We start from the raw sequence: 27,964 nt of genomic DNA on the forward strand, positions 1-27,964 counted from the left end.
AGGCAGCATGACTAGCTGTATCAGTTCACAACAAGCGTCCTTGTCTCTTCTTGTGAAATGACCTCAAACCGAGCTTCTTGTCCTCCACCTTTTGCCTCAACTGTTTCTTGGCAAAAGGCTGGAAATGTTCCCCATAATAATGTAGCATACGTAACATCATTAGACTTCACTCATTCACTTAAATCTCACGTCTTTAACACTGTAACATTTTTATGTATTCACTCTATGAAATGAATACAAAATATTATTTTTAAAAATTAAAAATTATCCAATTAGTTTAAATTGACTGACTAACCATATCTGTGCACATCCCTCATTCCAATATAGACTCTCTGTATCATTTACTGCATTATTGCCTTAATGGTATTAAAGTTGTATGTTTTATGTTTTATGCAAGGTGTTCACTGGTTAAAGGATTAAAAGTGAAACAAGTTTAAAATGAACGGCAAAGTGAGACCGACAATCTTGACATATATAAAAGGGATTGATGTGATTTTGGTGAGGTATATGGGGTTTCCCCTTTCCAGCTACAAAAATAATACAGAAGGGCACTAAGCTGTGGTCTGGGGGTGGACTTTATTTTGTTTTCCAATTAAAATAATCTAGATTTAATTTTGAACTCCTTTAGAATCCTTTTAGAATTGCACAGAAAAGGTAAAATATAATAAATTCTCATTTTTTAAAAAGTAACTTTTCCTCTCAGTATTTTTTTGAAATGAGCTACTTTTTACTTTTACTTGAGTAAGGTACATCAGCAGTTTTTCTAATTGTATGTAAAATTTCAGCAAAGTAATTTTTGGGGCATTTATTTATTAATAAAAACGCATAATATGGTTTTTAACTACTGTATTTCACCAATTAATCGCCCGGGTGTTTAATATGCCAAATCAACTTGGACCCTGGGCGTTTAAAAGAACCAGGCGGCTATTCGCTGCAGGCCTTTATTTATTTTTGCACAGACCTGCACCAGGCCATTATTGTGATGACAGTTACTGTCCAACATATTTACAGTCGGTCCATTTAAGATTACGGTGCACCCTTTTTTCTAACGTTAGCTAGCTCTCTTATTTTGACAGAAAACGTAAGTGCCGCACAGTTATTGTGTGGCTAACTGTTTACTGCTGCAAAAATAAGGTGAGTAGCCTTATTTTGGGTTACCTCGATATAATGCAAATAATCGCCCCGGTGGTTATTCGGGTGGGCGTTTAATACGCAGAATGGGTTCTCACCCCAGGCGTTTATAAGAACCAGGCGGCTATTTGCGGCCCAATGCCCCAATGTTACCAACAGCAATGTGTTGCAATTTATAGTGTAAATGAAATGAAAGAAATTATTAGAACGGACAGATGATGCAGTAATAACCAGTTACAGCGTCAAGCAAATGACACATGAACATGCTCACAGTGTTACCAACAAAATGTTGGAATTTACCATGACATCAGAACTATTCGACGTGCCACGGGATGTCACCAGCTAGCCTACATGGTCAATGAAATGACACACACACATGCCCAACTGCCCATCAGGCTACGCACCAAAGTGATAAACGTCTAAACACCTCTTTTTCAGAACACCTGCAACAGCCTAAATCGATGAAACATGCCAGGTTACTCAAATGAAGTTGTATTTTCACCCATTTTGATTGGCACGATGCAGATGAAAGAACAAACTAACGTTAACGTTCCCGTACTAGCTAGCCAGCTAACGACGTTAACGGTAGCTAGCTGTCAAGTGAATGACTTGCTGTTGCCGCTGAACATTTCAAGCGAGCTGCTACGTAGCTACTCGTGTTGCGCATGCGTCTTCTGAAAAGCTGATTGGCAGACAGCTTATTTTCCATTCAAAACGCCCACGTACAGGAAACACCGGCTACAAAACTACTGTAAATACTCGGTATCACAGAGTCAAGCTGTCAACTTTCCAGCATTTCGTTAGCAAATTGAGATAGATACGTGTATGTAGGCAGCGGTTTGCAACCAAAATGATAGAAATAAGGTATATTATAAAAGGACACACAAGGAGACCAACATTTTAAAGATTTTAATTGAAGAGCTTGGGCATGCGCTGCATTTATAGCTTATTATGACCGCTCGCCCCTGCTTTAGAGGAAATTTAGTACTTGTTCCACGATTGCCAACAACCTGAGGAATATGGACAGTGGATGTTTATGTTATCAGTTTAGTTTCTGCTTCGCAGAGCTTTTTCAGGGAAGGTTGTAAAAATTCACATTGAACTCACATTGTCCACTTGAATAATACTCAGTTTTCTCTTTGGATCTCACAGTATCAGACTTATACTGTTGATGTTGTTTTTTTTTCGGTGCTTCATGATGCTTGACTCGATTTGACTTTGAGCTATTAAACCCTGAAATCACAAACTCACTTACAAAACAAGTCTGGGTTTCAAAGCACAAGGCTGTTATTGTGCAATGTTGGCCCATTTTCATTTCAGAGTTGCCCCTCGCCCCCTCGCCCCTGCCCCCAGTTTGCTAAAACACAGACACATGACGGCCATTGTCCTTTCAGGTTTGATCAGCTTAAGCGCTGGACTGTAGACACAGCTGGTAGCCATCACTGGACTCCAATTTGCAATTTGTACCACTTCAAGTCCCCCCACAATATCTGTCATATACTATAGCGTTTGTATTTCAGACATGAGAGCCAGGGGGCAAATGACAGGGGACTAATGGCTAATATCAGTGATTAATGGATGATGGCTGCAATTTTTCTAGATTTTCTTTTTCTTTAACAGAGGAAATTGGGCCAGGGTCATAGCGACAAAGAAAATGAGTGAGAGTGCCAGACGAGGAGCATAAAGACCAAAGGGGGAAAAGAAGTCACAATAGTCAGTTCCCTGCATGGCAGTGAACTTAAGTCCTGCTGTTTAAAACAGTGCCAAGCCTCTTGGAGCTCATTCTTGTTCTAGTTAGAGAGGCTTGCTGTCCTGGTTGTGTGCTGAACCAGAGCATGGCTGCCTGGCCTCTGAGGAAGTTAGGTGGAAAGTGAGAGAGAGACCAAAAAAAAAAAAAAAAAAAAAAAACATGGAAAAAGGGAGACACATAACACATAAAAGAAAGAGAGGGCAAAAGTGAGTGCAAGTGAGAAAATGTGCAGCAGTGGGACTCCACTGCTTAACCTCAGAAATTCATCAGCATAACAGGCAGAATGAACAAACTGGTCAGCTGAGATTGAGACTCAGGATTAGTTTTTAATTGTACAACAGAGCTCTGCTTCGTGTTTTATCTGGACTTACTCATTTAAAACTTAGTTTTGCTAAACTCTGATTAGAACTGTTCCCAGTCTGAAGGACTGTGTAACTCTGCAGCTCAGTGGCTGACAGTGTTAGACTGGGATTTCACCTGGGCAGCTGCTAGTGTGAATGTATTTAACTGTGTGAATGTGGGAAAGGTCACTCTTTAAAAACAGCATGGATCTCAATCAGCCTTCCCTACATAAATAAGGGTTAAAATTGAAATTAAAAAAAAAAAAAAAAAAAAAGCCTGATGATAGGGTGTTTTCTACAGACTCGATGGTGTGCTCATACCTTTCTCAGGGTGATTCTGTGCATCATTGTCTCCAGGTTTTCTTTAATGCATTATACAGTGGCTGTGTCAGCTGTCTCAGCTGTGCCTCAGGCAGTTTATTACCTCCACACCAGACATTTCAAATGAAAAGCCCTCATGTATGGGTTGATTTTCTTTTTGAATGAGTGCATAAAACTGGAGAACTTAATCCTGAGATGAGGGTGAGCACTTATTACTTCAGGTATTATTCTACACCAACAGCATAGGTCTCACTCGAACACAATTTGAAAAAAAGTGTGTGTGTGTGTGTGTGTGTGTATTGGGAGGGGGGGCAGCACTGTCCTCCTTATCCCCAGTGATTGTTATGCCCTAGAAGTGCCTGTGACTACTAAATCTCGAGCCGGCAAAGCCACATATTTACACTAAAATGATGAGCTATTTGCAAATAAAAAATGTTGTTATCATTCTTATGCTCAGAATTTGAGGACGGCATAACTGTACACTATTTAAACAGTTTAACCATTTAACTGTGCAATAATATATACCTGTGGGACTTTACAATAATTCAACAGTGTATCCCTGTGTATTTAAGATATATATAGGTATACTTTTTTCATATGCTCAATTTCTTATTTCTGTATTTGTTGTTGTAATATTTTGTTGGATAAATGCACATAGTGAGACTTAATGTACAAAATGCTCATACTTTTGATACAACTTACACATAATGCACATACTGTTTAAAATAATATAAGGTACATATTTTTATATTTCATATTTCTTTCTGTTTTCATATAATTTAATTCTTCTCTTGAGAATTTGAGCAAGTGCAGCTGACCCAATTTCAGTAAAGTATTTCTGATTTCAGATTCTTCTTATTAACTCTGGAGCTATTTAAGTTAGTTGCATAAAAAAAAGAATATGTAACTGAACAGGAGACTTGAAGTCATGCCATCTGTATTGATAAGTTCAAAACATGAATTGTTCGCATCCTGGCACTCGTTCTGTATTTTCTCTTCTTTTGTTGTTTTATTGATGGTAATTTAACAAACCAGATTTATGTTCTACATCATTTTTCGGTGCTGTGTGTGTTTTGCCAATGTGTCCATAGAGTTTTCCTGGCGTTTTGGCGACTGGACCACATGTAGCGCGTCCTGTGGGAACAGAGGGACTCGGCTGCGCAGGGTTCGCTGTGTGGGTCCGGCAGGAGGGGAGGTCCAGCCCACCATGTGCCACCACATGCCCAGACCCATCACATCCCCAGTGGCCTGCAACACACACGACTGCCCTCCCAGGTACACAGGACAGTGCATGTACTCTGCAAAAAAATCTCTGTCGTGACAAGTCATTCAGGATCCTACTCAGTGCTGAAATCTTGTTTTTTTCTTCAAACAAGGTCAGAATCTGCCAGTGGGATGAGATAATGTGTTCAGTGTTTATCAACTTGTTTCTAGAATTTTCTTGACTCAAGTGACATGTTCTCAATCCTAGTGGGCTTGATCACTTGTTATAAGAAAAACAAGATTTCAGCACTGAATATGAGGACTTGTTAAGATGGAGATTTTTTACATATAAGGGGTAGCCAAGGTCAGCTGAAACCTGATAATGATACCTATATTTTTTTGGTAACACTTTATTATAAGAGTACAACAATTAATGTTAGTTAACATTAGTTAATGCTGTAATGGTTAATTAACTGTTAGTTAATGATTATTAGGGCATTTACTAATGTTAATAATATCTACAATAACCATTAAATAACATATAAATTAATACCTTAGCATGAATAGCATTAGTACATGATTCTTAGACACATTAGTTAACAGTTAGTTAACTGTTACTTAATGTTTATTACCTGTTACTTAATGTTTATTACGGCATTAACTAACATTAATTGTTGTACTCTTATTGTAAAGTGTTACTTTTATTTAAACACATTTTTACATATATGCATATACATACATATAGATAGATAGATAGATAGATAGATAGATAGAATGCAAGCAATAAACTGCAGAGACACATGTTTAGGAAAGCCTCTCTGACGACTATCCATTCTGCAAATCAAAAGAAATGTAGCTGTTAAAAAATGTGTTGGAAATGCCCCGTGTCCCTGTGACTGATCTCCAGTCAGCACTGCTGTCCTCATCAGTTCTGACCCACTCTGCTCAGGATGACTGACAGCGGTGGCAGCCATTCTAGTTTGAAATAGACAACTTCAGAGCCAGTCAGTTGCTGCAGGTGTTTCCTTTATTCAAGTTGGGTTAAAAAATATATATTACATATATTATATAAAGCTGAACTTTTAACTTTTAGAAAAATGTTTGGAAGGGTAATTTATTCATCAGAAGCCATAATTTGATACTTGCCAAATATGAGTTCAAGTTTGGGTCCATTCCTAATACACACACACACACACACACACACACACACACACACACACACACACACACACACACACACACAAATGTATGTATACATATAGCAAGTATTGTTTTTTGCCCAGACTGTGGGACACTAAAACACTCCACTGAAACCCAGGATAAGAATAAGAATGAGAAGATAAATAATTAAACATATTCCTCCATAAGAGGCTGAGCAAAATCTTGCATTTATTCAGGTGAAGGGCTTCCAGTAGACAAGCAGTATTGATCAGCTCTACAGTGAACAAGTGATCATTGACTGCCTGATATGTGGCTTTTAATAAAAGAGCAATATTGACCTAATTTTTCGGTAAACTGATATAGCAGTCAGTTGCAAATACACAGATGTTTTTATGTATGTGTACATGGGTAAATGCTGTTATACGATAATTGCCTTTACACATGTTAACTGAAATTGATGTGGGTGCAGTGGTGAATTGTGTTAAAGGCAGGCAGGCAGGCTTGTAATGAATTCTGGAAGAGCACAGATCACAGCAGAAGTGTATTCTCAGCAGAATCTCCTCACCCCGGACCCCCCTCTCCCCCCCACCGCTCACCCCGGTGCTTTCAGCCCTGCCAACCTGCCTCTACCCATCATACAGCCCATCAGTCAGGCCCGCACCCCAACGCCAGACACTCAGACGGCTCTGTGCAGCTAATCCAACACAAATGACCCACTATTAGCATAAATCAAGCCTGGATGTTGGTGCAGTAGTAGTGGTATAAGAGTTGGAACGTGTAGGGGTTTTATTATCCTTGCAAACTCCAGCTTAGGTTAAAGAAGCTGTGTTTTATTGCACAGATTTGTCCAAGTGCTGGTCAGCATTAGTGGATGTAGTGTGAGAGGACAACGGAGATGAGCCAAAGCTGACTTTTATGGGGGAGTAAATACACTTTTTTACTTACTCATAGCACAAAATAACCAAAAAACAGTAATAATGGCTTAACAATTACTTGGCCAGGTGCCATCATTTCTGGCTTTCTATCATGCCTTTTTGGACGCCTGCATTGTTTTTGGACCATACTTGCATTTTTCACCAGCTCAATGATTGTAAGATATTTTAGCTATCAATCCTTGTTCCCATGTTATAAAAAGCAAGTGCTAAAGCTATCTGTTTTGAAAATGGAACTTTATTATGTGTCCATTACAAGCCATCATACTTCAAGGGGATGGGGGGGCTGCACAGAGACCTGTGATGCCATGATTCCCACTGCTCGCCTGCTCAGGTTCATAAAGTCATCAAGAAATTCATGTCCCTTTAACTTAGGGTAAATTGGATAGGGGTAAGCTATACCTTCTCAATGAATCAACCAAGTGATGCAGTCCATATGTAGTAAGAAATATGCATCTCCTGTTTTATGTCAGTATATGAATCAAACAGCTTGAAACGATGTATTATGCTAACTTGTTCCTGTGCTAAAAACATTTATTATTATCATGTGCACTGAGACAGATGCACACACACACACACACACAACAAAAGTAGCAGCTTTTTCTGGGAAACTGCTTGGTGGGTTTCCAAGCTATCAGCGAGCATCCCGGCACAATGCGAGCCTTTGTTTGTGACCTTTTACTGTCCACGTCAAGAAACCAGGCTCGGAGACAGCCAGGCAGACAGACACACACAACAACCGCAGTTTTCAAAGTGGGGTCCTTGAGGGGGCTTCCAGGGGGTCCTGCCTTCATTCAGACAGCTTTCACAGGCATTGAAACACCAGGAATATTAAAGAAATTAAGTGAATGTGCTCAGGTTTTAAAGGGTTACTTTTCCTATGAATTAAATCTCTAGAAATGCTATGGTGCAAAAAAATCTATTTGTATCAGTGATTTTCTTATCAGGATCCCCAAGGCATAACCATTTCAGATGGGGGTCCATGGATCAGTGAAAATCAGCTTAGGGGTCCAGAAGATGAAAAAGAAAAATCTTTTGTATAAACTTGTATAGAAGCATATATATGATACAATCCTGTTTTGCCACAAAGTTTCCCTTTCTGCTGCCTATAATGCTCAGGTTTTCTTTTTGTCACTTTAATCGAGGTGTTCATTCACTTCTATGTTTGGCATTGAGCTCATAGTTAGTGCTGCTGTTGCACTGGACTGTGTTATTGAAAGGTGTTTCTAGTATTCTGTCCCACTTATTTATATAAATAGGAGAAGACAAAAAATCAGAAACACCTCTCAGTATAATGCAGTCTAGTAGCAGACATCTGCAAACTATAACCTCGATAATAAACACAGAATTAAACTGACACATTCTCCACAATGTCAACACAAACTGACCATTATAAACTTTGTTAAAAGGTAGAAGACAAAATCATTTCAGCTGGAGGTCTGTGGTTCAGTGAATGTCAAAAAGTTTGAAAATCCCTGCACAAGAACACACATGTCTGCATGGCATCCAGGATCCAGAAGGACCATCATAAACACTTCATTGGGGTTATTATGCTGGTAAAGATTTGCTGTCATAAACAGCTATGTTCTATAAAAGCCTTTTGTCTTGAAGTCTCCAAACTGTTTCAGCAGATGGACAGAGAATCAAGACATAGTGGAGCTCTCAACCATATATCTTCATGAATGAGCAGGGCTTGGATAGCTAAAACAGATGCCTTGCTTTCACTGACCGCTGGGAGAGTCAGATGGGGAATCAGTCATTGAGCTTTACAAACCACTGGCATGTGGAGCCTTGTCTCCAATAGATTTCTGACAGGGCCTAGCCTTGGGGGTTTCCCTCTAATGTACAGCTCTTTGAAGCATAAAATGTCCATTTTAACCAATAATTCAATCCAGGGGGAAATCTTCAAATCTGATTTTTTAAAACAATGGTGTGTCAGTGGGATGAAGCTGTTTCATTTGTCTCAGCAGATCACAAGATCTGAATCATCTTTTAAATCAACACATTTTTATAGACCCGCTTTCATGCTGTGATCTTTTATTGTTTGCTTTTAGACTTTTCTTGTACGTTCTTGCCTTCCTTTCATTGTGATCGCGGCAGACTCAATCTGTTTCTGTCTCATCCTCTCCTTTCTAAAGCTGTTTGCTCCTCTTGTCTGCTGTGCTCCTGCTAGCTGGGTGGTGTCGGTGTGGTCCAAATGCTCGGCCTCGTGCGGCGGCGGCTGGAAGCAGAGGCAGGTGTCCTGTCAGCAGCATGACGCCAGGGGAGCGGTGAGGACTCTAGCGCCATCTGCCTGCGAGCGGAGCAGCCGGCCGGCCGACAGGCAGCCATGCACCTCCGACACCTGTCCCGTCTGGGTGACCAGTTCCTGGGGAAAGGTGATGTCCAGCACTTGGAACACAATCCCATTTTTACAGCGGAAACACAGAGGCCACGGGCAGGCCTTTTATTTATTCATTTATTTATTCATATTTATTTCATTCTCTAAACAAAATAGTCTTTTTATTTTCATCAATAAATAAATGAACAAAAAAATATGTAAATAAATAAACCAACCATATAGAATTTAATTTTTTTTTGTTTTTCTTATTTTTAAGCTGTAAAAAAAAAATTTTTTTTTATTGTTATATATTTTGTTACTTTTTAATTTTATTTTGTCCTGTAGTTAATCTTTATTTTTATATTTTGTTACTTTTTTAGTTTTTCTTACTTTTGTTCTCTTTATTTTGGAGGATTTTATTTTTAACATATTTTTGTTTTAGGATTGATTTTTTTTTTTTTTTAATTAATGCATTTGGATGAGATTCTATATGTTTTTTAAAACTGCCAAAATAGCAGCAGTTTTTTTTTTTTTTTTTTCAAGATTTTGAAAATATGAGGGGAACTTAACAAACACCTTAACAAAAACCTTTTGGAATAAAAAGCTGCCCCTGGACTCCTTGGTTTCAGAGAGTTAAATTAAACCTAGGTTATTATAATTCTCTAAATATACTGCATTGTGACATTTGCTTGTAGTATGTTGAACAAGTGTTATGTAGTGCAATGATTCTGCAAGCAGCCGAGATAAGGAGAGCTGCTGCCTATTGTATATATAATGTGGCTGCTCTGATTATATTGCATAGATTAGGTTTTCATAACTGGTGTGTCATGCTTTGCGGAGCTTTGTATACAGCTGTTATACACTACACAAAATATTCATCCAATATACATTTTTCTTTTACAATTTGTATGTAAAGTTTAATTTAATTTAAATTTAATTATCTAGCTTAATTATCTGGTATTTTTAGCCTTTTTTTTTTTTTTTTTGTTAATGTTACTTTTTCTAATTTGCAAAAAAGTCCAGTTTTTTATATTACACTCTTACAAATGCAAATGCTCAACACTTATGTATTGAAATAAATTTCTCTTCATGCAGCGTAGTGGAGTGCATGTCTGTAGCATTCAGTATTTGACTGAATGAAGGAATTTCATAGCCTCTTTTCACCGAGTTGATCTGTGTGCTACAGTGTGCTGCAACTTCTTCTGTGTGATACCATTTCAGTGTTCAGGGAGGTGTTTAGGCCCCACCACCACCGTGCAGAAGAGATCTGTCATCTGCCAGCATGCCAACGGCTCCTCGCACCAGCTCTGCGACCTCACAAACAGGTATGCAGCTGCACATCCATTGCATTTCCATCTCATTAAAAGACAGAAATAAACCACGGTCTTGATGATTAACATGTTAATCTGCTTTGCTTTCGTCCCAGACCTGCGTCGGTCCGCAACTGTACGTCAGAGCTGTGTGACGTCCAGTGGCGTGCTGGTGCATGGCGGGCGTGCACGGTAGCCTGTGGCAGTGGCTTTCAGTCCCGCAGGGTGGACTGTGTTCACCGGAGGAGCGGCAGGACTCTGGCTGAGCAGCACTGTGCCTGGCTCCAACGCCCCTCCACCTGGCAGCACTGCAACACCAGCCCCTGTGGGAGTAAGTGTGTGTGTGTGTGTGTGTGTGTGTGTGTGTGTGTGCATGAGTGTAGCTGTGAAAGAAGGTGTAGGTCAGAATAGTGAACCTCTGTCACTCCTGTAACTGGAGCAGTAAAAGCATTCACTACTTTTAGTGTCTTTTTACCTAAAGGATTGATATTTTGAAATATGACTGAATAAAGAAACATCTAGCACTTGAAATGCAATCACATTTTTGCAAGGACTGCAGGATTCTTATTTATTCATGTATTGTCTATGGTTGTTTAACTCCTTGAATGAAATAGCCTTTTCCTTTCCAAAAATAAATCAGTAATTAAATAAACAATTAAACATTTAAATAAAAAAAAAATAAATACAAAAAATAAAATTAAATAAAATCTTAATTTGTTTTCTTACTTTTGAGCTGATTTTGAGATTTTTTTTTATTTATATATATTTTTATGTATATATTTGTTACTTTTTTATTTTTCTTTTGTCCAGTTTGGTAGGTTTAATTTTCTTTTGAACTTTTTACATATTTTTGTTACCTTTCTTTAGTTTTTTCTTACATATTTTTGGTGGCTTTTTTTTAAAAGATTTTCTTTGTTATTTTAGGATTTTTTTTTTTTTAAATATATATATATATATATTATTAATGTATTTGGATGAGGCTCTATATGTTTTCTAAAATTGCAAAAAAAAAAAAAAAAAAAAGGATTAATTTTTTTTTAAAGATTTAGAAAAAAAAATGAGGGGAATTTTGTGGATGGTTTAACAAAAACCTTTGGAAAATAAATGTTTCAGAGGGATAAATCAGATCAGGATGTTACGATTCACAAAATGTCATACGTTGTAATACATTGAGTTCTAGTGCATGGTGTAATGATTATGCAGGCCAAAAAAAAAAAAAAAAATCCTCTAAACACCACCAGAGGAAACAGTGGAGCTTGTGGCAGCTTTCATAAGCAGAGCCTTGCCTGCCAGTTTTCTGTTGACAGTGACTCACACACACACACACAAAATGATTGCATTGGCTACATGTGTAACCTGAATCGACTGTTTTGTAGTGATCGAATGTCCCTTTTTTTCCCAGGTGATTGCAAGGACACGACCCAGTACTGCACTGTGGTGGAGAGACTAAACCTCTGCTATGTTGATATGTACAAGCAGAGGTGCTGCAAGTCTTGTTCACAGGACCCTGACTCTACCTAGTGGCGGCGTGTGGGTATAACGCCACTAAATCTGTGGACAGATGGGACTACATGGGCAGGGACTGAAATAGCTGGGAGATCATCTGCAGGCGGCTGCTTCAAACACTGCACATAAATATACTGGACTGAAGTCAATCCAATTCCTTCATTTCCTAAATGGAAATTGTGATCCATAAAATTGGACTGAATAGAGCCTGAAAGGGCTGAAAGGAGGAGGGGATTTATTTTCTGATTGGGACTCATCCTCTCTTACGACGACAAGGGTTCACTATGTGGATCGAATGGAGCCTTGGACTTTTCCTACAACCCCAGAGCATTTTGTTTCCTGTGACATTCAGCAAAGGAGGTCGAAAAAAGAATATATTGATGTCATTTGTTGTAGAGTGTGTACCAATGCTCTCTTGGCAGACATGTAAACTAGGGTTAGACCGATATACAGGTTTGCCAATACTGGCCTTTAAGTAGATATCAGCCAGTGATGTCGTCCAGTGCTGATATGGAGGTTCATCATATCGGCAGCTATATTATAAACAGTCGCTAAAACCTATCAATGAAATGATTTGAGCTCATTCCTTTTTATTTATTAATTAAATGTTCAGTAATGTTTGTTTTTAAAGTAATTCCTCATTGAAAGACATAATATTTCCCCACCGTGTAAAGGGTGTGGTGGATCACCTTCCAGAAGAGCTGTTAAGCTTGGAAGACTTTTCATTGTTCTGGGTTTCAGATGGAGAGTTTTAGTGTCCACTGGTGGTCAAAATGCCATTTCAGAGGCTTATCACTACAACGAAAATAAAATGTTGGTATAATCACAAAACTCTTTTCATTTTCTTGGCAAGATGTCAAATTTGCAGTTATTAAGTTTTAGCATAAACTTTTGGAATAAAGATTTGCAAATGGAGCATCTGTATCACAGAGCATCTGTATCGTACTGGCCTTCAAAAACACATATCGGTCGAACCCTAATGTCAGCAGAACAAAGCAGTGGATATCCTGTGTTTGATTTATAGTATTGTGCATGTACATAAAATAAGGAATTTTGGATTTAAGTTCGTAATGACCATTCACACATGTGAAGGTGTAGGGATGTGATTGTAGTCAGATGTCACTGAGGGAGATTAAAAAGGAGAACACATTGCAAGCTGCTGTGCCAGAGAGCTTGGGTGGCGTGAATTCATTTTTGCCATGCCCACATATTTATCGGTGCCACTTTGTGATTCTAGTTTTTGACAATAATGGAAGTTGCGTGAGATTAATTCAAATTTACAAGCGAAGAATCGTCTACTTGGAAGAGCTCTGAAGTGACAGCAGAGGAAACGGCGAGGATTTTGAATGATGGGTCTGTTCCTTTTAACTTCGTCTTGGTTGCCATACCGATGTGCTGCATTGTAAAATATGTCCTGTACATACTGTGTTCTAAGTGCAATACTGTATATTGAGTGTATGTAGATTTTGTGAGACTTTTTATTTTCTTACTTCCTTAGTCATGATTTAGGTGTCTTTTTAACTCCTGTTTAAAATCTTAGAATATAAAACAAGACATAAAGCACTTGTCAGTGTTGATCGGGTGGTGTGTTCGCTGCCACTCCCCTGGTTTTATTTGCATGTATTTAAGTGCAATCTCAGATGTTTTATAGCTACATTATGACCTGCCACTCAGTAACACGCATATTTACATTCAGTGTTTCTCTCCCTGGCTACTGATGACAATACTGCATATTTGGGATGTTGACATTCATAACTGCTTGCGGATTTTCAGCTTGACTGAGGGAAGATGAGGTATTATAACAAAACATTAAAGTGCTCTAGATAAAAATGCAAAGGAATAAAGACAGTTTGATCCCTTAATGCATTACTGAACCGTTTTTCACACAATTCTACAGCCATTTTTTTTTTTTATTTCAAGCTAGACTATAACATTAACTTGATTTTCAGAGTAAATATATTTGACCTTGATAAGCATTTGATATAACCTACACTTTGTGTTGCACATGGCATACTGTACTTCTCAGAGAGCATTATCTGTATCCTACTGTGTAAGCACAATTAATGAGCAAACTTTAAGGTTTATGGTCTGCAATAAATAGCGCATTAATCCACTTTTACATGTTAAAAGGTTAATCATTGCTTTCTTACAGTCATTCCTCTGTGTTTTCTATCTTTTTGTTGGTCAGCTTAACCAGTAAAGGTGCACTGCACGTGTAAAATTGCTCATGGTCGATTTGAAGTCATCTTGAAATGACCTCTCGACTTCTACTTCCTGTAAAACAAAATATCTTAAATAGTGACATCATCCTGCACTAGTGGGTGTAAATTAAAATAAAATTTCAACCAATGAAACCTTCACAAATCTTTAAACCTCTATTCTCATCCAACTATTAGAGTTTGGTCTCCTGTTGTTTTACACTTGTGCATGTTCCTTCTCTGCACCATGTCCTACACAAACATCCTGTGTCATTAGGAAATACATCAGATCAAGAAAGTCCATTTCATTGGGTCTTTTTACGTGAGAATCATTTACACTCAGTTGACATAAAAATGTGGATTAAGCATGTGATTTGATGGTTGAGTCTACACATGAGCCCGACTCACTGATAAATGACATGCTTGTGTTTGCTCAGTTGAGACCTCACTTAATCAGCCCTTGGCAATTTTGTATACTGTCTGTAATTTATGATGACACCAAAATCATCTATGTGCCCCCAGTGGATCATTGCCTCAACTGCACTATGCCCACATACTAGCATACACTATTGCCACGTTCCAGTCAAACAGTTGGAGGTGGGGAATTGCTATGTTATGTTTCTTACTTCCAAATGCCAAGCGCTCCAGAGCAGGAATTCAAGAGATGATGTACATAACACCACCATGGTATTGGCATGGGAATGTCCACTTTCAGGAGAGCCATTAGCAATATGTGATTAACTTGATGTTACACACTTATCCCTGCAAAACAGGTCTATAGTTAATCGAAGAAAAAAATTTTCAGTTGGTCAACTGAAATTTGAAATACTGTTCAAACAATTGATTGGTCAATGGAGGACATCTGCATGTTATAACGTGAACCATGGCTGATTTACTTTATCCACAGTGAGCTGAGTGCACTTTAGCCTACCTGGTAGCCTGAATTCATTATAAACAAACAGACTGTGGCATCTTGAATCATTTTTAACCTAATTATTTTATACTGACATGATGGTCACCCTTGACTTGCAGCGATACTCGCTCTTACAGTGTGTGTGAAAGTTTCCCATTTGCAGTGCTGTTGAAATCCAGCAAACTGGTTGAAATCCTCCTCCTCCTCCTCCTGAGCCTGGGCTAGCGGGTCAGCAGTCTGCGGCTGAATCTTCTGATTCATGGTTGTTTTTGTCCCCAAAGTAACTGCTGCATTCTGCTTCAGTGTCACTGCCCTCATTCAGGTCCTCATTGTCACTGTCTGAAGCGCAACTTTAGACATTTTATGGCAGTCCACACAGAGGCTAAGCCTCATATAATGTTCCTGCACTCAACAAAGTGGCTAATGGGCAAAGAGCACTGAAAAAAAAAAATGCATCCCATAATGCATTATACATACGTGTATTTCAGCAAACAATTCATTTAATCAGTAATGTCCTGAAAATGATTACATCATCTAAAATGAGCTCTGTTCTTAAAAGGTCTGTATGTCCCTTCTGCCCCTCACAAAAAACTTGTGATTGTGAAGGTAACACTAGCGACTGTCCAACCCATGAGAATTATCAACCAAGCAATCGACCAGCAGACGAGAAGACTAGTGTCCTACTGCAAGACAAAGTGTTTCGTCGTGCCATGTGGGAGGTGTGACTCGACAATGCAGCTGTCATGGTTCACTGTTAGCACCTTAAAATTGTGGCTGTTTACCATTAGCAGTGTGTACCTGTCACAGGGACCCAAATGCAGACCAGGGGGCAAAATCAAAAAGTCTTTGCTGGTGATCAAGTCAGGACAAAAACAAGCAGGAGTTTCACGTTCAGTTGGTGGCCATGAACTGTTTATCCAGTGCAGGAGTCTCTTCATAAAGTCAGCGAAAAAAAAGTTCATGATAAGCTCACCATCAGAATCATTAGGATGAATAACAGGTTTCAATTCAGGTGACAAGCTGGAGTCCACCAGGTCCATGTTTGGTCACTTCATCCTGTCACGGGGAGAGCAGGCAAGTGGGCCCTGGAGACCTGGGTGCAAGGCTGAGATTTAAAGACTTTACTTGGAGGACACATTGGCAGGAGCACAGGTAATCACAAGGAAACAGGCACAAACAACAGGTGGGAAGCTGGAGTCAAAACTATAGATGACAACCAACTGGCAGGGAACAAAGACAAGACTACAGCTATAAATATGAAATAAGAATAAATAAATAAGAAACTAATCAGGAGGACAAGACACCGCTGAGTAGGAGACAGGGACAGATACTGGAGGGAAAACGCTGGGACAAAGATCAGGAGACCAAATGAACTCAACTAACAAGGCACAGGCGATAACAATAATGAGAGTAAGTTGCACAGGGAGAGAGCAAGAGAGAGAAAATAGCAAAAACAGAGACAGGTGGGACTAAAAGCATGAAGACAAGCAGGACCGGAACAACAACTCTGTGTCGCCATGTTCGCGTGACATCACATACTGGGATCTCAGCAAATGCAAGATTGTACAGTTTCACCCAATTTTCCGTTTTGGGACTCTGACTTTGGGTGGCATTTTCAAGTTGGAGGATGTACATTCTAACTCTCCATGTTGTCTGGAATGTGTCATATGTTGAGATATAATCATCTCCACACTTACACTTTAGCATACACTACTCACAAAAAGTTAGGGATATTCGGCTTTCGGGTGAAATTTCAGGATGAACCTAAAATGCATTATAACCTTTACAGGTGAACTTAATGTGACCTTCTGTAAACTTTTGAATGCACATGTCCAACTGTTCAATGTTTCAGTACTTTTTGCACAAGTTGCTGTTCTCTAACAAGGAGTTTAACAGCAGAATTCACATCAGGTGTTTGATGCTCCAGCTCATCGAGGTCGTATCATTAGGGAACGGCTGCTGGAGACTGGGGTACCTCAGATGGAGTGGCCTGCACTTTCTCAGACCTGAATCCCATAGAAAACCTATGGGATCAGCTGAGTCGCCGTGTAGAGGCTCGGAGCTCTGTACCCCAGAACCTCAATGTCCTGAGGGCCGCCCTTCAAGAAGAGAGGGATGCCATGCCTCAGCAGACAATAAGTCGACTTGTGAACAGCATGAGACGTCGATGTCAAGCTGTAATTGATGCTCAAGGGCACATGACAAGTTATTGACACTGACATTTTTTGTTGTGGTATATCCACCACTGTTGTTGGCTTTTGTTTCAAGAAATTGTTTGAGATGAGGAAATCACCAGTGTATGCTTCTACTTAAATGCCCTACTTTCATGATATAATATCACTGTAGCGTGAACTTTTTATATTTTCCATAAATTTCACCCAAAAGCCAAATATCCCTAACTTTTTGTGAGTAGTGTAAGTTTCGAGTGAGCAGGCGTCATGCTAACACTTTAACTGTTAATGATCGAATGATCTAATGATCTACTAGGGATTCAGGGATGATTTTGGTGTCTATGTTCTCATAAGTTAACAGGTTATAACCTTCACCCTAGCCAACAGTCCAAGTTCCCAAAGAAGAGACATTTTTCTTTCAATTAATTAGAAATTGCCTTCTTACAGTTATACTCAGATTGTCAAAACCATCAACCATCATCATAGATACACGATCAGATCAAACTAGAGCCATTTATATGAGTGCAAGACCCAGTTGCTCTTTATTGCAGGACTGCCATCGCTTTCTGCATGGGCACTGCACTGGCCCCACCCTTGCAGCTGTCTTTGGATTACAGCTTCCTGAAGTACTTGTGTCCTCTGTCATCGCTCTCCTCAAACTCATAGCCTGGAGGCGACTGGAAGCTCGCAGGGCACACACTGATCCTGCAGTCCAAGACACAAAACACACCGTCTACATCAGTGGTGGTCACTGGTGGCTTGATGATCACAGGTAGATACTAAATTTTATAATTCAATTTATAATTTTTTTCTCCATTCCTACCTGTTGCATACAGAGGTTGATAGAAATCAAACACAACTTGCACAAAATTTTAAAAACTATATTATTACACCTCTTAAAATCGCCATACTCTTAGATCACATCAATCTATGATGTTTGGAGCCTTCATATAGTTATTTTGTGTTGTTTACCTGCATTTGCTATTTAATTTTTACCTTTTACCTTCAATTTACCATTTTTTGTGAAACTTTCCCTCATCCTGTCTTACATTAGTTACTGATTTCCTATTTTTTTGAGAATGCCTTTTAGCTGTGACTGGAAATGTGACATGAATAAAGTTAGTCTTTGTGGATATTCAGTTTTACAACCTCAATGATTTGTAACATAAAAAAAATAAAAGCACATACATGATTATTAGAAGAGGAATAATAATTTCAATAATCAATATCTGACATGATATTTTTTCAGATGCAAGCTTCAGTCATATGGCAAATGAGCTGTACTTGAATGTTAAATTGAGATGCCTCAAGCATTGAAACCAGTGGCTATAAATTATTCTTCCTCTGCTTAGTAGCCAAAACTGTAAAAAAAAAAAAAAAAAAAAAAAAAAAAAAAAAAAACACAAACCACTGAATATCCATTACCAAGCTAACTTTACCCTTGCTTTTACAAGTAGGAGAGCAATTGTGAGAGTGCTTGCTCAAGTGTTACTGCTAGTAGAGCCTTCTTGTTTGTGTAAAATGTAACATGTCTTGTGGCCAGCTGCATTCTAGTCTTGAGGCTACTGTCAGCAGAAAAAAAAGTGGATGATGGATTTCTCCCTGTAAGACTGCTGGACAGCAATGGAAAAATGTTGGCTCTGGGGAGAAACCCTTGTCCTTTGATTCCACCACCTGATGTTCTCTACCATGTCAAGACTCTCTCCAGCCTATATACTGCATATGAGTGGTGGGGGTTTGGGGTGGGGGATGCAGAGGCTGGAGGCTCGAGAGATAGTGACCTTATACAGTAAAGAACAATTGCACCGTTATGAAACATTTACTGTTGATAGTTTAGATTGCAGGAAAATATTCTCAACTTAATGTCCACTGTAGCTACAAAATGTCTCAACATGATACCACCACCAAACAATAAAGTGGGCACATATATGCATACGATACTGCAAATCATTATTTTCACCCATTTCACCCATTTTGAACAATTTGATATTATTTATTTAAAATATTTATTTATATTATAACACAGAGATCATGCTAAGTGGTCTGCTGTGCACAGAGGAATGAGACCAATAACCATGATAATAACATGACCTTGAGTATGCTGTTTCTTACTATATATTCATAATAGCATCAAATTTTAAAGGTGCATTAAAGGGAAACACCACCAAAAACCACTGTAAAGGGGTAGTTCACCCATTTTGACAGTAGTGGTGCTGTTCTATGCTGGATGCACCAGGTGCTAACTGTTAGCCTCCTGCCATTGATGGACATCCCCCCAGCTAACATTCTGAAAAACGTCCGCCTTAATCCAGCCAAAGAATTTATTAAACAAACTTTGAGTTTGATGATGTACAGCAGAATTTTTACAGCTCAAAATGGCATTAAGAATGTTGAAAGTTTATGTTTTTAAAATAATTATCGATTATCGACTATTCTTTTCTTTCTTCTTTCTTTCTTCTTTTTTTTTTTCTGTTGTGGTCTAAACGCTTTTAAAATTTGATACTACTGTGAATGTGTTATAGAAGCAACACACTTATGGTCATGCTATGATCACGGTTATTGGGCCTCCATCCTCTGTGCACAGCACACCACATAGCATGACCTCTGTGTTATTACTGCACTATATATCATGTATAATATATGGGAACTTGAAAACATATTTATACAATGGTCTGGGTGAATACTTTTTTTCTGATTGGCTGGTAGGTGTGCATTAAAACCGTGTGTTGCGCATGCAGTTTGGCCGCCATTCTAAATTCATCAACTACCCAACATGTAACCATAGCAATATCAAAAAGCACAGCTGTCAAAGCTTACTTGTTATGAACTGCGGCAGCACAGTGGAGTTATTGAACTGACAAACTAACATTTAGGAAGGAAAACACACCAGTGGAAATTTTTGTAGTGTTTCCTCCTCTCTCCTTTATATTGCTGGTAAATGACCAGTGGGATAATCGTCATGTAGGTGTGCGTTAAACAGTATTAAGGAACACTGCAGAAGCAACCATGCACCCTCTGCTTCCCGTCGGGTTGTTCTTTGCCTCCACCTTGTGCCTTACATGCACACCTACAAGTTGATTATGCCGGACATATGAGGGCTTTGTAACCTGTACTGTGTGTGCTAGAGAATGCAGGAAGGACCTCTTTGGGGTGAAAGTTGTGCGATACATGGTGGAGTCCTCCATTGGAACACTGCTTCTCATGGGTTGTTTGGATGGCTTGAAGCTAATATTAGGCTTCAGCTCATGGATGGTATAGTGGGCCTAGAGAAGACAGAAGAAGAGAAGAGAAGAGAAGAGAAGAGAAGAGAAGAGAAGAGAAGAGAAGAGAAGAGAAGAGAAGAGAAGAGAAGAGAAGAGAAGAGAAGAGCCAATCAAACCACATTAAATTATGAAGAAATTCTTACTCAGAAATTCTTAGGCTATAAAGTTAAGACGTTAATGATGTTGTGGCTGTCAGCTGTATATTTGCCCTGAAGGTGGTGAGGTCTTCTATCTTCCCACTGGCTTTATGTATTCCTTCAGACTGCTTGATCAGCGGCTGCCTCGCCTGGGCTGCCCAAGGCTGGAAATCCTCCCGCATGGTGGTTAAGTTCTACAGCCAGACAGACAATCACTTTACATTCAGTCATTTTAGGTCTACCTTAACTCTAAATCCATCAAGGATGAGCGTCAAAGAGCAGAGCAACGTCATTTTCCCCATGCAGAATTGCACAGTCCCAACAGGATCACACTGAGTTTTTGAGGGATTACTGTGACCCTCCTTGAAGTGAGTATTCTGCAGTTTTACACAGTTTTGTTTGACTAATTCCCAAGAGTTGCACATAGTGTTTTCCTGTTACAATGTGCACAGCATGTCACAGAAACTACTGCTAATACTAATATTAACTAATACTTCCACTCATTTGTGCTCATATGTTTCATTTCTGAGAAGAAAAAACATGGGTTCAAAGTCTGAATGAACACTGAGCTCTAATTCTTGTTGTAATGCATATACTTTAAACCGCAACAAAAATGTATCCATTTAAATATGTTTCTCTATAATAAAGTACTGATTTATATTAGAGGTAGAGTTTTTGTTCTTCTAACACTATGCAAACCAAAGGCAGAATTAATGAAAATGAATGCAGATTAAATTAAAAACAAAGGGAGTAAAACTCCCATATTAAATTACAGCTCGGTGTTATTTTAATCCCTTTCCATTGCCCTTTTGTAAGCTCCACTGCTGAATTGTTGCTCCTAGCAGAAGAGGACCAAGTTAGTTTGCTGACATCAAGTTTGACTGGACTGCTGCATGTGAATAAGTGTGATGACTGGCCTGTATTATTGGCACTATTTGATTTGTCCATTTCATGTGGAAACATCCTTACCAGTGCTGTATGTCTTTGCAATCACAAATCCCTCGAAGGAACGTACAGCAAATTCTTTACTGTTTATCATTTACCTGGAAGGGAGCAGAGGCCCTCCTGGGTGGTTTGTGGGGCTTGGCACGGCTGAAGGGCTGGACTTGGTGTCTGACATAATGTGCAGCAGTGGTGGTGCTCAGGTCCATGTGCTCAGTAGGACCGACATATTTATCTGGCTGGTGAAACTTAGGCAGGGACACCGGCCACTCTTTAAAGTTGTCCTTGTTCTCTGTGTTGCTTTCGAAAGGCGAATCAGATGCAGCCAGGGAGGAAGACTACAGATATCATAGAATAGAATAAAATAGAATAGAATGCTTTTAGGTGGCACAAATTTTGGCTACATCTCAGCTATATTTTGCTATATTTTTTCTATATTTATAACTTGTATAACCACTGGGATAAAAAAAGACAAATACCTGAAAAAGACTGATCTAGTGTAGATGATCAGTTCAGTAATGTGAGTTCATTGCTTTATTAGTTACCTAACTAACCAGCAGGCTAATATGGCAAAGCAACTAATGTTGAAGGTAATATGTGATTCTTCTATGTTAGCCTGCTGGCCAGTTAGATAGCTGATGAAGCCAAAAACAATCACTAAATGGATCACCAATACTACATCATTTTTTTCAGATATTTATCCTTTTTACCCCCCACCCAGTAGTCAACATGTGAAGGTGGCTCCATCAGCGGTCCAGCAGTAGGCACTAGTGTACCTTGTTGGGGCGGGGCTTGCAGCTCTGGGCCAACTCTCCCGGCTGACCCTGGAAGTCCAGGCGGTTGGTGGTGAGGTCCTGAAGGGGCTGGCTGCTAGGCTTGTACACCTCCTGGGGTTTCACAAAGCGCGGCTCCACTGGGTGAGCCACAAAGGCCAGCTGGTTGGAGGTCACCCCGTCAAAGGGAACATCTGAGAATTTGGCGACACTGGGGGGTTTGAAACTCTGCTGGGGGGCCACGCTTCGGGGCACAAAGTCATCCTGGAATGTGGTGGTGCCACCAAACTTGGATGAGGGTGGCTGGTACTTGTGCTTGGGCTTGGTCAGCTCCTGCTTACAAAGCTCCCACTGCCGGAAGTCATCTAGGAGGCCATAGGAGAGACAGTTTTGAAGATGGAGTATTCATTTTCATTCTAATAATAATAATTTGTACTAAGGCCAGAATGTTGATTAATGTTGTGTAATGTTGATTAACAATAGTGGCTTTCCATGAAAATCTGGATACAACTGATCCATACTACACTGGCTGTCTGTGGGAAAAGTTGATTTAATGTATTATAATAATTCCACAAAGTCAGTCTAAACGTTTTCTTAAAAGCATGGTACAAGGATTGTGAGGGTTGTAGGAAAGCACCTCTAATGATGCCTGTAAATGTGTAATGTAATTGCTTGCACTGTTTTCTTCATAAAAAAATTAAAATGAATCACCTTTGTAAGTAGGGATGGTCTCCAGTTTTGGCGGTGCTGTGTAGGCTTTCTCTCTGGATTTGACTGGGACAAAGGGCTGGAGCTCATAGGGGTTAAAGTCCTGCTTGTACGTCGTCCCTAGATCAATCTTCCCTGGCTTAGGCTTGTATTCCGCTGGCTGGCGCTTTGGTCGCTGCTTCACCTCATGGGGTATGAAGTCTGTTCTACTCAAGGGTATGGATAGACAGAGATCACGGATAATTACAGATCTCCAATTTCACAAGCTTGAGTTTCCTACTGTTATGTTGGCGCAAAGCCACAATGCCACTACTCTTCAAATGGCAAACATGAATACAAGGTGCACGGCAAACCCAAGGTGATTAATTACTTGAATGTTGTTGTTCCATCCATTCTCCCTTTGTCCCTGCCATGGTCCAGCTCTGGCTTGGGCTTCTGGGTCTGCGGAGGGTTGTAGACTCTTCCATAAACAGGGAATTTCTCTGTGTACTCTGTCAGCATGCATTCTCCTGTATTCTCCTTCACATAGAGGGCTGTAGGCTCGTGGGTGCAGCGATGACGCCTGGGAGAGAACATTGAAAAGTCGATCAGTATTGCTTAACATCAAAGATAGAAGAGGAGGGACATAGACTAACTTTGATGATCCTCACAGGGAAACTGGATTCTGAGGCCATAAAACAGTAGCATGAAACAACAAAGAAAAAGGGAAAGAGCAACAGAGAGGTATGTAGACACACAAATGGGAAAAAAGTGGAGTCTATAGACACTCATTAGGTAAGCAATAACCCAAAAAGGGACAAGTGTGCAGCCCGATGTTGCAGTCGAGTCACTAGACCCTGAGTCCGAGTCGAGTCACAAGAACTCGCTGTTCAGGTCCAGTCTGATTTATCAATGTTGAGTCTGAATCACGTCTGAGTCCAGTCTGCATTGCCTGAGCCCAAGACACCTGTCCATTTTCAAGCTGGGTCAGAGCCGCTCTGTTTGATGTGGGCATGAACATCTTTGGCTCAGTGCTTAGCTTGCGGAGGTTATGTTTCATCTCTCTCAGATTTTTAGAGAATCATTGAGGTCATATTGTCAATTTTGTGATAATGTTAGGCTACATGTTAACGTGATTGCTGATGTGAACACAGCTAACAATAGCTTACTTTGCACATTAGCTCACTTACTTCTCTGGATGCATCCTTGACAGATGTCTATTAAAATTTGACATTTGCCCGGTCTTTTTTTTATCAATTGTTTGCTTACAGATCAAGCATCTAGCTGAGCTCTTAGTTGAATTCACTGAAAAATCTTATAGAGAAAAAGCAGGCTATAGCACATGCCAGACAAGTCTTCTAAGCTTGTCTGGCTGAAGAAGACTTGTTTGCGTTGCATGTCTGAGTGCTATAGCCTGCTTTTGCTATGTTTGACATGGAATTGTACACATTACAAAAATGTATGCAAAGTACAGTGGCTGCTCACTTGTCCTTTTTTGGGTTACACAGCTGACAGTTCCCACATCAGAAGCTGTCAAGTGGAAGCATATGAATGAAAAACATGAAAGTGAGTATGGATTAAAACCATGTCAGTGATGAAAATATACCAAAAATATCAAATATTTGCAAAATGTAATTTAATCAATCCAAGTTTCTTAAAAATATCTACAACTATGCACCATGTAACAAAAAAGAAAAATGGGATAAAATATGTGAAAAATGTGTGAGTTGCAGCATAGCCTCTTCTGTCAAGTGTCTGGAACTTAAACTGGGTTCCGCATCTGAGACTAACTCAATTAGCAAAGGCTTTCCAAAATGCACTACAGTGTTCACTATCACTCCTCACCAGGGAGACGTGCAATTGATTCGCAGCAGGTAAGTGAGGCTTTGTCTTTGCTTTTGAAGTGTCTGCGCGGTGTTGATAATAAGCCCATGATGGTCCCAGCAGCACAATAAAGCTCACATCTGGAGAGTTTATCTTGGTACACACACCCTGGCCTGAATCAAACATTATCCTACTAATGGACTGTCGACTTCCAGTCAGTGATCATCATACCACAACCAACAATTTATTATAGGCCTAGATTATTTTAATAATTTAGAAACGCATTAGCTGTTAATTCAGTATTAATAACATCATTTTAACCTCAAGACCTTGGGAGAGATATAGATTTTGCTCCAAAAACATATTGTCATGAGGAGTGCTGGACAAAAGAAAAACAAAGCAAAGCAAAACCAAACAGAGCAAAGAGAAACACATGAGTTCCACAGGACACCCCCACAAAAAAAGTTAAAATCACCACACATTAGTCAAAATGATGGATGGCTGAGGGTACACTGCATGGGGAAACACTTGGCAAATAAAAAGCTGGATAAACTATTCTGTAAAATATAAAAACACCAGTAGCTGGTGATTGTAATAGTAATGAATTAAATTGACATATTAAATTTTAAAGAAATTACTTAAAATTGAATTTCACTAAATGAAAAGGCAGATAAGAGGTTTCGTTGGCCTAAGGATCTCTCTCTCTCTCTCTCTCTCTCTCTCTCTCTCTTGCTCTCTCCCTCTCTCTCTCTCTCTCTCTCTCTATATATATATATATACATACACACACACACACACACACACACACACACACATAGATATATACAGTGGGGAGAACAAGTATTTGATACACTGCCGATTTTGCAGGTTTTCCCACTTACAAAGCATGTAAAGGTCTGTAATTTTTATCATAGGTACACTTCAACTGTGAGAGACGGAATCTAAAACAAAAATCCAGAAAATCACATTGTATTATTTTTAAATAATTAATGTGCATTTTATTGCATGAAATAAGTATTTGATCACCTACCAACCAGTAAGAATTCTGGCTCTCACAGACCTGTTAGTTTTTCTTTAAGAAGCCCTCCTGTTCTCCACTCATTACCTGTATCAGCTGCACCTGTTTGAGCTTGTTACCTGTATAAAAGACACCTGTCCACACACAGTCAGACTCCACAATGGCCAAGACCAGAGAGCTGTCTAAGGACATCAGGGACAAAATTATAGACCTGCACAAGGCTGGGATGGGCTACAGGACAATAGGCAAGCAGCTTGGTGAGAAGGCAACAACTGTTGGCGCAATTATTAGAAAATGGAAAAAGTTCAAGATGACAGTCAATCTCCCTCGGTCTGGGGCTCCATGCAAAATCTCACTTCGTGGGGCAGCAATGATAATGAGAAAGATGAGGGATCAGCCCAGAACTACACGGCAGGACCTGGTCAATGACCTGAAGAGAGCTGGGACCACAGTCTCAAAGAAAACCATCATAAACACACTACGCCATCATGGATTAAAATCCTGCAGCACACGCAAGGTCCCCCTGCTCAAGCCAGCACATGTCCAGGCCCGTTTGAAGTTTGCCAATGACCATCTGGATGATCCAGAGGAGGAATGGGAGAAGGTCATGTGGTCTGATGAGACCAAAATAGAGCTTTTTGGTATGAACTCCACTCGCCGTGTTTGGAGGAAGAGGAAGGATGAGTACAACCCCAAGAACACCATCCCAACCATGAAGCATGGAGGTGGAAGCATCCTTCTTTGGGGATGCTTTTCTGCAAAGGGGCCAGGACAACTGCACTGTATTGAGGGGAGGATGAATGGGGCCAAGTATCGCGAGATCTTGGCCAACAACCTCCTTCCCTCTATAAGAGCATTGGAGATGGGTCGTGACTGGGTCTTCCAGCATGACAACGACCCGAAACACACAGCCAGGGCAACTAAGGAGTGGCTCCATAAGAAGCATCTCAAGGTCCTGGAGTGGCCTAGCCAGTCTCCAGACCTGAACCCAATAGAAAATCTTTGGAGGGAGCTGAAAGTCTGTGTTGCCCAGCGACAGCCTCGAAACCTGAAGGATCTGGAGAAGATCTGTTTGGAGGAGTGGGCCAAAATCCCTGCTGAAGTGTGTGCAAACTTGGTCAAGAACTACAGGAAACGTCTGATCTCTGTAATTGCAAACAAAGGTTTCTTTATCAAATATTAAGTTCTGTTTTTCTGATGTATGAAATACTTATTTCATGCAATAAAATGCAAATTAATTACTTAAAAATAATACAATGTGATTTTCTGGATTTTTGTTTTAGATTCCGTCTCTCACAGTTGAAGTGTACCTATGATAAAAATTACAGACCTTTACATGCTTTGTAAGTGGGAAAACCTGCAAAATCAGCAGTGTATCAAATACTTGTTCTCCCCACTGTATGTATATACATCCCACACATATTGCTATGTGGACCAAATTAGGTTTATATTCAAAATTGCTTATGCATACTAACGCAAAATGTAGGCTGGTCCTAACCTGCAATAGCATAACCACGTAAATACTTCTGAGATAATCTAATAAATGTACGAATTCAGCTTGAGCCAGTATTAGGAAAACGATGTAAAACATACCCACAGTTACACATTTCGCATATACAGATCCTCTTCATTTTTCACAACAAGATCTTTCCACACTAAACCACTCAAGTCTGAAATATGCGGCTATGTAACTAGTGAGGCAGCGGGTATCCCAGCAACCGCTCAGCGTCCTAGTTACTTTCTTGTGTGATGGTGCATTCACTCACATGGGGAAAAAAAACAAAACCAAAAAACAGACTGACTTTGGCAAGGCTACTCGTTTGTGTTTATTACTCACATGAAGTCAGGCACGCCAATGCAACAAAAATAAATAAATAAATAAATAAATAAAATAAAACCAAAAACTGTCCGGCAAAATGACTTATAAGATGAATGAATGCATGACGTCTTTGCTCAACTAATGATAAGTTCCCTGAAGTTGCTTTTCAGCCCAAGCTCCGGGTTGAGCAGTATTTCAAGGAGCTGAACGCTGAGCTAAAGAGTATTTTCTTGTATTTACGTCC

General features: G+C 39.7%; 2 protein-coding genes across 2 annotated transcripts in view; one reads left to right on the plus strand and one right to left on the minus strand.

Moving 5' to 3' along the window:
- LOC115380437 (ADAMTS-like protein 3) overlaps positions 1 to 13,885 on the plus strand; it is a 56,334-nt gene extending 42,449 nt beyond the window's left edge. Inside the window, exons 15-19 of the mRNA XM_030081631.1 lie at positions 4,635 to 4,818; positions 9,013 to 9,217; positions 10,381 to 10,484; positions 10,586 to 10,800; positions 11,872 to 13,885. Coding sequence (XP_029937491.1) covers positions 4,635 to 4,818; positions 9,013 to 9,217; positions 10,381 to 10,484; positions 10,586 to 10,800; positions 11,872 to 11,990 — 827 coding nt within the window. The 3' untranslated portion in view covers positions 11,991 to 13,885. The remainder of the gene's footprint in view (positions 1 to 4,634; positions 4,819 to 9,012; positions 9,218 to 10,380; positions 10,485 to 10,585; positions 10,801 to 11,871) is intronic.
- A 3,983-nt stretch (positions 13,886 to 17,868) lies between these two features.
- On the minus strand, positions 17,869 to 27,532 carry saxo2 (stabilizer of axonemal microtubules 2). Its single transcript, XM_030048183.1, has 8 exons — positions 27,495 to 27,532; positions 23,451 to 23,642; positions 23,084 to 23,286; positions 22,376 to 22,737; positions 21,701 to 21,937; positions 20,729 to 20,851; positions 20,399 to 20,520; positions 17,869 to 17,962 (listed from the first exon to the last, which is right to left on the minus strand). The coding sequence occupies exons 1-8, from the start codon at positions 27,530 to 27,532 to the stop codon at positions 17,869 to 17,871; spliced, it is 1,371 nt and encodes a 456-aa protein (XP_029904043.1).
- Positions 27,533 to 27,964: the final 432 nt, after the last annotated feature.

This window comes from Myripristis murdjan, chromosome 3 (genome assembly GCF_902150065.1).
Source record: "Myripristis murdjan chromosome 3, fMyrMur1.1, whole genome shotgun sequence".
NCBI lineage: Eukaryota > Metazoa > Chordata > Actinopteri > Holocentriformes > Holocentridae > Myripristis > Myripristis murdjan.

Coding starts and splice junctions, on each gene's coding strand:
- saxo2 (XM_030048183.1), bottom strand. CDS start 27,532: ATGAAGAGGATCTGTATATGCGAAATGTGTAACTGTGG. Junction 23,643..27,494: donor TGCGAAATGTGTAACTGTGG/GTATGTTTTACA, acceptor GTTCTCTCCCAG/GCGTCATCGCTGCACCCACG. Junction 20,521..20,728: donor AAGACCTCACCACCTTCAGG/GCAAATATACAG, acceptor TGTCTTCTCTAG/GCCCACTATACCATCCATGA.